Raw genomic sequence first — 12,865 nt, 5'->3', positions numbered from 1 at the left:
CCAAAAATATGTAAATAAATGTTATTCTATTATTGTTTAACAGCATGATTAATAGAGATTAATTTTTTTAATTGCTTGACAGCCATAATAAATATTAATGCTGCCCTGACAGAAATAATGCAATTATTCCAGGTTTTAAAACAAAGTGTAGTCACTGAAATATATCAATGGCAGGTTCCTTTTCTCCCATCTGTAAAATTATTGTAAAAAATAAATATGAATACTCATCAGACTAGCATGGATGCGGCCCTAGGTTGTATACATTAATACTCTGTTTTACATATGTATTAGTTTTGATATTTAAAATATTAAAATAGTGGCCAAGGGCCATAATCAGGACCAGGACCCCATTGTCTCTGTGCTAGGCACTATACAAACACATCGTGAAGATACAAGCTCTGCCCCCAACAAGTTTTGTTAGCTAAGAAATTACTTGGGAAATCAGTCGTAGTGTATGTGCAATGGAAAGAGCACAGGCGTAGAGTCTTTATCCACATACACTACACTCTGTTTGGTAAGAGTGCAAAAAGGCCAAGCACTCCAAGGAAGTCTTTTCCCAGGGGTTCTAACTTATTACAATACTACTGGCTTACCCAACTACACCATTTCCTCAGAGAAAGTACTGTGAGAAATGCCACCTCAAGAACTCAGCTAGAAATCCCAGAGGATGCACCTGTAAGAATTTTCTGTTCTCCTCATCTTGTTGAGTAATAAAGAATTCTTTGTCAAACCAACCTTTGAAATAAGAGTTGATGAGTCAGGCTATCAATGACAGGCAAAGAACTAGCAACATTAGAGAGATTACTTTATGTTACTGATAAGGATTCATTTAATTGCAAAGCAAGGGTTTGTTCAGAAAAGAGATATTCATCCTGTCATATTCTTGCTTTGGTAAGGAGCTGAAAGAAGCTAAGTAACAAAGCAGTCTGAACACTTACTAGTGAATGCAGCATATTTGCATGTGAATGTCACTTGTATTATTGAGCTCTGCAAAGGGCTCTATTTTCATTTGTAGTTAACAGACTTTTCAGACAGCATTTGCTAATGGAATTAGTGAACATATGAGCAGCAGCAAATTGCTGCAGATAACCTTCTTTTGAGAGTACCTTTTACTGGTTAAATATTCCATTCAGAATTTGATTCACGTGCATGTTCTTACCACTGTATAGTGGTGCTGGGTTTTTCTGGGTTTTTAATACAGCACACTAATGCTACTGGTCATTTAGATGGGCCTGCATTTCATTTCACTATAAAATCATCAGCTGCATTTGATACCAATAGTATATGTCCTTATCCTATACCCACATTAATACAAAAAAATAATTGGTTCAGTCATAACTGGCCATCCCTTTTAAGTCCAAAAAGTGAATTAAGCAAGATGTGTAGAGGGTTGACATGCTTAGGTGATATTGATGAAAATATAGCAGCAGCTCAAAGTATGTTGACATTCAGATCCTCATATCTTCTTTTACTGAGCACTGAGAGATGATATGGTCTGGCCAAAACCAGGCTTGATTAACACAAAAAAGGGTGTATTTAGCATAGTGCCCAGGCATATTTATCTTTAAAAAAAATACTAAAGTGAGGTCTATTGCCAAGGGGAAGTTACAGTGACCTTCAGGTAGCTACTTAGCCACCCTCCTCTGATACAGACCCAATAGGGGATCAGCTTTCAGCGTGTTTTTATATTAACCTATTTACATTAGCAAATATATTTGTAAAAATGCTTCACACAAGATGTCATGTGGCTTGCAGAGGATGCTCGGTGGAGTTTAGTTTTTTATACAAAAAATATGTAACTCATCCCACCGTCCCAGAAGTTTCAAGTTATTTCATGGAAAAACACTTCAGCATACTTTTAAGCCTGACCCTGTATTCTCTCAGGTCTCCAGCCAGCAGTATCCCACTCTGGTGCATGACCTCTGGGTTCACTGCTGCCGAGTGATGAGCACCTGGCTCCATCCTAGCTCATTCTCAGCACCACAATAACCACACCACATGCCTAGCAGGAACAGAATAGGAATAATATTTTCAAAAATATCTAGGTGGTTTAGGTGTCTAAATCCTATTTGCAGCAATGTTGTAGGATCCTAATTCTCATGGTACTTAGGCTCTCAAATCACTTAGACAATTTTAAAAGTTTTACCTTCTCATTCTTCCTTTTACTGTTTTTAACTTTTTCTGTTTTTTTTTAATGAGCCCAATACTGCTCCTATTAAAGTGAACCACAAAACTCCCAATGACTTCAATGAATTCTGTAGGGTTGACATGTGTCTGGTTTTCGACCAGAACGCCCAGTCGAAAAGGGACCCTGGAGGCTCTGCTCAACACTGCTGACCGGGCTGTTAAAAGTCTGGTCAGTGGGGCTAAGGCAGACTTCGTGCCTGCCGTGGCTCTGCACAGCTTCCGGAAGCAGCAGCATGTCCCCCCTCCGGGTCCTAGGTGTACGGGCAGCCAAGGGACTCTGCAAGCCACCCCTGCCCCAAGCACCATCTCCGCAGTTCCCATTGGCCAGGAATGGTGGCCAATGGGAGCTGTGGGAGCCGTGCCTGCATACAGGCAGCAGGCAGAGCTGCCCGGCCACGCCTCCATGTAGGAGCCAGAGGGGGGACATGCCGTTGCTTCTGGGAGCTGCTTGAGGTAAGCGCCTCCCAGAGCCTGCACCTATGACCCCTCTCATGCCCCAACCCCCTGACCAGCCCTGATTCCCCTCCCACACTCTGAGCCCCTCAATCCCATCCTGGAGCATCCTCCTATACCCCAAACCCCTCATCCCCAGCCCCATCCCAGAGCCCACACCCCCAGCCATAGCCCTCACTCCCCAAAGCAGCCAACCTCCTGCCTCAGCCCTGATCTCCCTCCCGCCCTCCAGACCCCTCAGTCCCATCCTGGAGCATCCTCCTACACCCCAAACTCCTCAGCCCCACCCAGATTCTGAACCCCCAGCTGGAGCCCTCACACCAATCCCCTGCCCCAGCCCGGAGCCCCCTCCCACACTATGAAGCCCTCATTTCTGGCCCCACCCCAGAACCTGCACACCCAGCCCAAAGCCCATATCCTCTCCCACACCTCAACCCCCTGCCTCAGCCCAGAGCCACCTCCCATACTCTTAACGCTTTGGCTCCACCTCCCAATCTGGATCCCTCTCCTGCACCCCAAACCCGTCATCCCTGGCCCCACCCCAGAGCCCTCACCCCCTCCCGCATCCCAACCCACTGCCTCAGCCCGGAGCCCCCTCCCACACCTTGAACTTCTCATTTCCGGCCCCACCCCAGAGCCTGCACTCCCAGTTGGAGCCCTCACCCCCTCCTGCACCCCAATCCCCTGAGCCAGCCCAGTGAAAATAAGCAAGAGACTAAGGGTGGGAAGAATGAGCGACAGATGGAAAGGGATGGAGTGAGAGGGGACTGGGCCTCAGAGAGGGGGAAGAGCCTCGGAGGAGGGGCAGGACAAAGGTGTCCAGTTTTGTGCGAGTAGAGAGTTGGCAACCTTAGAATGCAGCCCCAGACTTATTGGACCAGATCTTCTGTTATGGCTGTGCTAATTTACACTGGCTGTTAACAATCCAAAGAGGCCAAAAACTGGATTGATGCGGCATAGAAGTGTCCCAGTCATGCCTTCTTCCTCTGGACACACCCTCTTTCCGCATCTAACATAGCTGCAGGCAAAGGTAGTGGTAGCAGAACCTCTCTGCAGCTGTGTATGCCTAAAGGAACCCTCTTGCACTAAGTATCAGAGGGGTAGCCGTGTTAGTCTGGATCTGTAAAAGCAGCAAAGAGTCCTGTGGCACCTTATAGACTAACAGACGTACTAGAGCATGAGCTTTCGTGGGTGAATACCCACTTCGTCGGATGCATATATGTAGTTGGATTTCCATGCACAAAGTGGGTATTCACCCACGAAAGCTCATGCTCTAGTACGTCTGTTAGTCTATAAGGTGCCACAGGACTCTTTGCTGCTCTTGCACTAACGTGATTCTCCCAGGAAGATATGCTGGTTTTGGGGCCAGACCGAGCCAGCCATATAGCACAAAACTTCTATACTTCACCTAGACATCTGGCCCATTCACATTTTACACATACAAGCTGGGTTTTTAAATATTGTTTATCTAAGTATTTAGTATTTATTTAGTATTATTTCTGCACCTGTGCATTATCGACTGTGACATGCTATTTGGTCCCATTATTTTCAACATAATGTGCAAAAGTTATATGTGCAGCTGAAGCACAGGAATATTCAAAATATAATGAATGCAGCTACCCAATTACTTGCTCAGTTGGTCACTGTTATATAAATATTTGGGTTTCCATGCCACCAAAATATGTTTATGTTGATATGATTAATTCAGTAAACACACATTCTGATGTATTTATCTGTTTATTATACATGCATACCAGAACATTAATCATGCCCATGCCCTGCACACAGGAACTGGTTGAATCACAGCTTATCTGCTTGGTATCTCCTTAGAGGAATTTCTCTGACTAGTAAGTTGGTAGACCACATTGTCACAACTGAGTTCAGAACTCACTTGAAGCTGTCATGTTGTTATCCATTAATTCTACATAGGCACTACAGCCACACTAACGACTACATTTTTAAACGGTTGGGTGGAATTTTGCCACATACTACTCACTTTCCAGGGGAGCAGTGTAGCTAAATCTTATGGAAATCTTGGAAAACATGAAGATGGGAGGTACTTGTTAGATATGACCCAAACTTGCAAGCCAGCAGGACTTTCCTGGAGTTGTCAGCAACATAGGGAAATGATCATACATGAGTCTTCTGAGCAAAATGGCATATCAGGTTTCCCACTGAGATAAACCAGAAAAAGACCTGTGAGTGCATGACCTAATATATTTTGAGATATTACAGTGTTATGTATCATATACCAAACATTTTTAATGATTTGTCTTTCCTGATTCTAAAGGCTCATACCTAATTCTCCCACCTACAACTGAACCAACTAGTTGTGAATATCTTGGAAGCCTTTGCCAAGGTAAGAAGCCAAAGACACTTTTTGCATTTTTCAGCTTTACCAAATCTCCCTGTTTTCTTTTCTTTTAATTTCATTTTACTTTAACTTCTTAAAGCTGATCTCTAGAAAACTGAGCAAAGAAAGGAATTTCTTAGCTTCAACAGATGTGTGGGTATACTATACATACAGTATGTAAAAAGAGTGTGATCACACTCTTGGTAATACAATCAAGTCCATAAAATCTTCATTGCATCAAAACTTAACAATCATATGCTAATGCAAAGATAAAATTGTTTCATTTCTTTCCTCATCTCTTTTCCTCCTGCAGTTAAAGGCTATATTGTTAACGTTGGTAGAAAAATCTGTAAATCAGGCATAAACTGATGTAATTACAGGAGCTGATCATTATTTAGATGTTTTTAACAGGCTGATATGAGACTTAATTAATTGTTAGTCAGTATGGTTTGAAATCCTCAGGTGAAAGGTATTATACAAATACAAAGTGTAATTGTTATTATTCATATAATAAAACTACTTATTGTAATAGCTGATGATTTTCTGGCCTTCCCCCCATAGGCATACTACTGAATGATCACTATAGGTATCAACATGTCCGTCAGTCACAACAGGAGTCATGATATTAGACCTCTTGAAGGGCCAGATCAGCTGAGTTACTCCTGGAGGAATTCTGCACCACTGCACATGTGCAAAATTCATATCCCTCTGCAGAATTTCTTTGCTTCCCCTCAGAAAATGACAGGGAAGCAAAGGGAAGCGCGCAAGGGAGGGGTGGGGCTGGGGATGTCCATGGACGTAGTTTTGGGGGACATCACAAGATTATCACTAGAGCTGGGTGAACACCAATCAATTCCTGCAGCTCTTCCTGGTGGTTGGAATTCAGCACAACCCCCTGGCGTGAATGGTGGCAGGCCTATTTTCACAATGCATTCATGAACCCAGTGCCTGCTAGTTGGGTTAAACTTCTCTATAAAACTTTCATACAGCTCTATGCTAGTTGCAGCAGCAGCACTTGCTCTAAAATAATTTCAAGTGATTTAACCCTTTTAAAAATAAGGATGGAAGGCAGAGGCAGGAGGGAAAGAAAAGTAAATAAAGAGGAAGGACTTAAGATTCTTGGAACTCTTTCTGTGGTAAAGAGTATAAATAAAACATATTTAGCTTAACAACGGAGGGTGAAATTAACTCCTGGTGGGGAGCCAGGGTAAAAGCTATAGCAGGCTATACTGGAGTTTTAGCCCCTTGCGCTGGATTTTCTTGTGATGAATTTGACTCAGGCTGCTGAAACATATACTTGCAGTGTTTCAAACTAGAGCTAAACTGATGTCCAGGTTGCAAAGTCCACAGTTGAGGTGAAATGCCAGTTTGGTCCAGAAGTTAGTTTTAAAAAGCATCTTTTGGACTTGAAGGCACCCAAAGTACTTTGCAATAATGAGTTAAATACTGGTCCTGGAGTGACTGCTTTGGTAAATGTGGTAGCCATTGTGAACTCAGTAATAGCTCTCACACAGTCATGGTTATTAAAACCAGTTTTATTGAGACAGGATTATGATAATCAAGATAGTCTTTTTAGAAGAATGTCCAGAGATCTATGATTTGCACCAGACAAACAGTCAATACTGCAATATTATCACATCCAATGATGGTGTTTCTTAATGTGCTGTCCTACTCTGAGACAGGACTCTGTTAAAATGGCACATTTCTGTATTTATTGTTTCAGTGGTGTCATCTCAAATCTGCTCAGTTTATAACTGAAAAGAGAGAGAGAGTATGTGTGTCTGTGTTTCTGACTGCCAAACCTGCTAACTTTCTTTGGACTCCTAGGGTCAGTGTGGGTTTTTGCCTCTTTTTTTTTTTTTTTTTTTTTTTTTTTTTTTTTTTTGCATCATCACTAGTTTTGAAATCACCAAATTATGCCATCAATTACACATGTTTGGAATTTAGTAAACAATTCTGTTGGTTTAAAGAAATAAGATCCATATGCCTCTCTTAGCTGTGTTATGCTCTTAGCTGCTCTGTAGTGCTAAAAGGAGTAAAAAGCCTTAAAAACTTATTTCTCAGCAGATCTGGTTCTGAAATTGCAGGAGGAAGAGACCTGATTTATAAGAATGTGCATTTCTGTGTAGTCAATTTTGTGATTCCTCTTTGTCCAATTTTTCCTTCCTACAAATCTCCTTTTTTCGGGAAGCCATTATTTAAACACTTTACCAAGAGGATGACACACATTGTGTCCTCCTACGCTACCAATTTCATGAACAGGCTAGCAGCAAAGAATCCTGTGGCACCTTATAGACTAACAGACGTTTTGGAGCATGAGCTTTCGTGGGTGAATACCCACTTCTTCAGATGCATGTCACGTATTCACCCACGAAAGCTCATGTTCCAAAACGTCTGTTAGTCTATAAGGTGCCACAGGATTCTTTACTGCTTTTACAGATCCAGACTAACACGGCTACCCCTCTGATACATGAACAGGCTAGTAATGGATGCTGAAGAAAGTTATGGTGGTGGCTGTCCCTATACCAAGGACATTGTCTTTCCAACAGATAAGGGGAAATGGATCAGACCAAATTTGTTTCAGATCACAGCTCACCCTTAGGACTGCATGAAGTGGGACTGTATCCAAGCTACCAAGATGATGAAGAAAATTGGTTGTACATTTTCTCAGTCCCTGATCATTCTGGCAAGATGTTCATCAATTTGCAAGTAGAACATTGTTCCTTCTCACAAAGTGACACAACAAACTAGGCCTGATTTTCAGCAATATTGAGCACCCTCAGCTCTCACTATTCTTCATCTAGAGTTTTGAGGTCTCAGCACCTCTGAAAATCAAGCTGCCTATGCTTACTAGGACTCTAGAGTGCAAAGAAACTTTTAGCTTTTTCTGTCAAAGTTGGTTAAACTTCCACTTCTCTTTCAGATTCTCCTACTTCTTTCACTGTAATTACTGTCCATTTCCCATGAAGTATCTGGAATTTAACCCAGAAATGGAGTCACAAAGAGAAAGCTTTTAACGTGTACTTAATGTTTGTTATGCATTCCAAGTGATCTAAGTTTGATAGGGAGTATTATAAACTAATGTGGTACACTGAACATTATCGACATCTCCTGTTCCCTCCCACATAAGCCTGATCATCTGTTTATAATTATTACTGATTACTATCCTTTGGATAGGTTGCCACTATTCAGATGTCAAGCATTTTTTAATGAACTTACTTCCACAGTGTCATAAAAGCAATTGTTGAAGAAAAAGAACAGATGCTATTTTTTATGGGTTAAAGATCTTAGAGTTTTATAGCAGCATTTGGTAATAGGGATGGATGCCTTTTTCTTTTTTTACCACTTCTGTTGATTTGGCTAATGAGGCCCTCTTTGTCGTAATTATATAAATGGTTGAACACATACGATCCACTGAATTATAATCCTGTGTGTTCAGATTCTTTAAGTTGTTTCTCTGTTTTGCTTAATAAAATATGAATAGAATACAAGTAACAAAGGTGAAACAAATTTATTCTCTCTCACCAAAAAATCATACAAGAAGCTTGTAACAAAAACAACATAGAATGCAACTAGGAAAAAAACCAAACCCTGCTGAAAATACACTTTCATAAGCTTTAGAGCTTGGTTGTTGGCCAAAATTGTATCAGAAAAGAACATGGCAGGTTGAGAGTTTATGATGTGTAGGTGTCCATATTATAAAGAGAGCTTTCCAGCAAAAAACTATCCATTTTGGGTTTGAGTTCCCTGAGAATTACTGAATAAAATTCATTTCTTTTCCAAACTGTTATTTAAAATGCAGTGATATGATTGTTTTGCTGATGTTCTGTGTAAACACACAAACCTATTCTGTTCTGAAAGGAATTTTCTGGTATATCTTCTCTGTACCAACTGAAAATGCATTTGAACTAGTCCCTAAGGGATAAATTTTGAAAGTGCTGTGTGAGATGACTCCTCCTGATATCAGTAGAAATTGTACAATACATGAAGCTTTGAAAATCAATGTCTTGAGAATATTCCAGGTATGATTTTAATTCTGTTCATTATACAGATCTTAGTGGAGCTAATTAGATCCTTACACTGGTGTTTTAGTTTCACAGTTCTTCATCTTCCTTCCCTGGGTAGAGACATCTATTGTTTTCACAAGCTAATATTCATAGTTTGTGTGTCTTTGAAGCCATGTTATTTATTTTCTGACCTTTGTACAACTTTCATTGACGATCTTATAAAATGATTCAGAATTTGTGGAGACAGTACAGGACTGATCTTGTAACCGTTACTCCCACTGAAGTCTGCAGGAGTAAGGATTGCAGGACTGGGACCTACATCAGTTCATTCATATTCATCACTTTATACAGAAGTTTGGTGTGTGCATATTAACATGTATAGTAAATGGTTTCCTTCACTCTCTATATATGTTTTCATGCATTATTCCCATTGTGCCTGACCGCATTAACATTCATGTTTCATGCAAATTCACCTTTCTCTCATCTTTGTTACCAGCTACTACTGTAAATGCTACTACTCCTCCACCACCCACTGTCACCACTAACATGCCCGATACTAATAGAACCGATAAGCCAAACGATGGTAAGAAATCCTGTGTTACATTTTTCCTTGTACTGTGTCTAGATCAAATGTATTGTGTTATAAGATTTATTTAAATATAATAAATGTCAAGTTTAACATATTGGATTTGATTCTGCTCTTAATTACACTGGTGTAAATCAGGAGTTTCTCCATGTCAATCATGTAAAACTGGTTTGGGAACAGAATCAAGCCCAATATTTGTTTAACATATTTGCATATTTCTTATATAAAAGCGAGCCATTTCTACATTATGTATCACTTGTTATTTATATTATTCATTCACTAATCTTCAAAGCACAGAGGGCCAAGATAGATATTTAAAAAAGAGGATAAAAATAGACATATCATTGAGACATTTTAACATAGCAACTGTTTAGGTGCCACATAGAAGCCATGTTTTCAGCTGGGCCAGTGGAATTTTGGAATTATCTATTCCCCATTAGTAAATTTGAGCAGTCAAGTAGAATCTGTCTGATGGAGCCAAACAACTTCCACTGACTCAATAGGAATGTTTCCATTGACTTCAAGGGGAGTGGGATCATGTTTTATTTAGGAAAATATTGGCAGCATTGAATATAATGTAGTTTTCATTCAGGAAGATTAGGAAAACTTTAATGGTACCAGATGGATCAATTATAAGCCCACTGCTATTCACAGGAAAGTAGAGATTTCATCTGATATTTTGTCAAGTTCTAAGAGATCACTTTCCTCAGGAGATAGTGTAGCATGTCAGGGGAGCTACCAAAATACAAATTAAGTAAAAATAATAATAGTAATGAATTGAAAGAAACTATTTTAACACAGCTTTCACTGGTTTTCTACAAAATATCACAGGAGATCTCACAAAAGTCCTTGTCTGCAGGGATTTCATTTTCAGTGGGCTCCACAGAATTAAATCAATGATTGTGCATTTTAAACAAATGTGTTCATTTCTATTGGAGGATTTAAAACCTCTGGTATTTTTATACTATAGCTTATTATGTTCTGCAAACATTACTGTAAAGTTGATCCTAGAATTTAGTAGTTTGTACCTATATTTTTCTTCTTTGATATTTGACTGTACTCTAGAGGAAAAGAGCCAGACCCTGGAAAGTGTTGAGTCACTTATGTCAAGGGGTGTTTTGTTTCTATTTATGGAGCCAATCCCTAGATGTTCACACTGAACAGTTAACCAAGTACAGGAAGGCTGAGATTTTCAAAGCCACATAGGGAAACTGGATGCCCAATTTCCATTAAAATCAGTGGAAATTGGATGTCTAAATCTTGTGAGTGTCTATAAAATTCTCTTCATAAAGCAGAAAGACTAAAAGACAGGAGGGCAAATTCATACTTAAAGTAAGCAAATACAGCTTCCACTGAGCTAACTGAGAGTTTCTGACGTCATTTAGTTTGTATAAATAATTTTTCTTTCATCCATTAACTATATGGCTTGCTACATACAGACCTGCGGGAATTAAGAGTTCCTGCTACAGTTATCTTCAGAATGAAGAGAAATTCACCTGAATCCTCCCACTCATTACTACAAGGGCAGCAAGATTCTATGATAAAAGGGGTAAAAAATATAGGAATTATCTCAACCCCAATTATTTGGCCAGTGAGACAAAGGCCTCTCCAACCCAGTAAAAGTTCATCACCTAAGGACCAAAACCCAGAGAGAAAAAATGCACACAACTTGTTCTTCCTACCTACTTCTGAGGCCGCATCAGCTGCTTCTGGAGAGACTGAAGTTGGTACCTTGAATCCTTTTACAGAGCACAATACTACAATGAATCAGTCAACCCATAATAGTGTTTTGAATCACTCTAGTGGCTTACTGAATGAGATTTATGATATAGCTCAAATTCCAACAACCCCCACGGTTACAGATCATTCCAAGAATGTAGGACTTCCTCTTCTGCAGAGTGAAAGTTTTAGTGCAGAACTAACATGGACTTTGACTGATGGACTGGATTATACTAATTCTGAATCATCATTCCTTACTCTGATGAGCAAAAGCACCCTTTATGAACACACAAAAGAACCCCTGCAGATTTTTTCTTCTAATAGTGGCACATCCTTTTCCACACATGAAAGTATATACAATGTCTTGGAATCTCTCAGCTGGTGGAACAATGCTGCATCATATCATCATGTTATTTCTGACATTCCAGAAGAAAACCATCATTCTCTGTCTAGCTTGTCTGCTACTTCTACACAATATGAGTCATCTTTTCAAAAAAGTAGGCTGGACTTACTAGAATTTTCACCTGAAAATGTGTACCTTGTATCCACTAAGAAAATTATGGAAGATGATTCTATTAGGAATAGCATTTATATTGCAGAAGCAAATGATGAATTGCACTCTACAAAATTTAAATACTTTAAGGAGCATCAATCAGTAAACCTTAAAAAGGTAACCTCCAAACAGACTCAACTTTCAAACACATCTAGTTTCTTCCAAGATATAAAAGAAGTATATAAAGACAGTATGCTTGATATCCAACCAACAGAAACTCTTCTGACACTGGAAGACAGCACAGAGTTGCCAAGATTGTCAGCACCCTTGCTAGCAACAAGAAAGAGAAGTTCAGAATTTCAACACATTGTTACTGTTTCACCAGTTTATCAAGAATTCTTGAGTCATGCATATTTGAAAAGTGACTTATTTATATTTAGGCCTTTGACCAAATTGCCAAAAGAGGAAGAAGAAGAAGCATCTTCTCCAGAAGATGAATTTGAACTCTTCAACACACTTATTTCTACCAGCAACTATATACCTCATTATTTAAAACCTTCTGCAAATATGCAGAGGAAACCAAATGAGATCTCTGGAAATGAAAAATTAGAAAGTAGTTTAGATACAGTTCATAATGACAACCTATATGAAGATTCTGTTTTTTCCACACCTGAGCCAGAAAACATGAACAGAATCAGTAACACCTGGAACCCAGGCTATTTGGGTCTGCCAACACAATATGTTAATATTGCTCCTTCTTTATCAGCAAGTTTTTTGACTTTGTACTATAATTTCAAACAAGAGTCTCTAGAGTTTTCCGGGGAACCTTCAGAAAGCTGGTGGTTCTCATTTAATAAACCACTTGCTTCCCCAGCAAAGAAACAGCCATTTTTTAGTTCCCCTACTGCGGCTGATAATATCCTTATGCACACTACCATCATCAATACATCAGGTTATGGAACAGAAGAAATTAACTTTTCTGGCTATATGTCATCTTTGGATATGGAAAGCTTTAGTTCAATTGTTCTGATCTCTTCACTAGGAATTTCAGAAACTACAAAAAGGAA

The 12,865-nt window shown here is 39.6% G+C and overlaps 1 protein-coding gene across 4 annotated transcripts in view; it reads left to right on the top strand.

Moving 5' to 3' along the window:
* The window catches only part of ADGRG6 (adhesion G protein-coupled receptor G6), a 174,014-nt gene that overhangs the window by 78,271 nt on the left and 82,878 nt on the right, over positions 1–12,865 (top strand). For 3 of the 4 annotated variants that reach the window (XM_050949480.1, XM_050949479.1, XM_050949481.1), the window contains exon 5: positions 4,931–4,999. In XM_050949480.1, coding sequence (XP_050805437.1) covers positions 4,931–4,999 — 69 coding nt within the window. Of the gene's footprint in view, positions 1–4,930; positions 5,000–9,496; positions 9,584–12,865 lie in introns of all 4 variants that reach the window. The other variant, XM_050949482.1, reaches the window with a different exon arrangement.

The sequence above is a fragment of the Gopherus flavomarginatus genome, chromosome 4, assembly GCF_025201925.1.
Source record: "Gopherus flavomarginatus isolate rGopFla2 chromosome 4, rGopFla2.mat.asm, whole genome shotgun sequence".
Taxonomy (NCBI): domain Eukaryota; kingdom Metazoa; phylum Chordata; order Testudines; family Testudinidae; genus Gopherus; species Gopherus flavomarginatus.
This window is presented reverse-complemented; position numbering and strand designations above follow the sequence as displayed.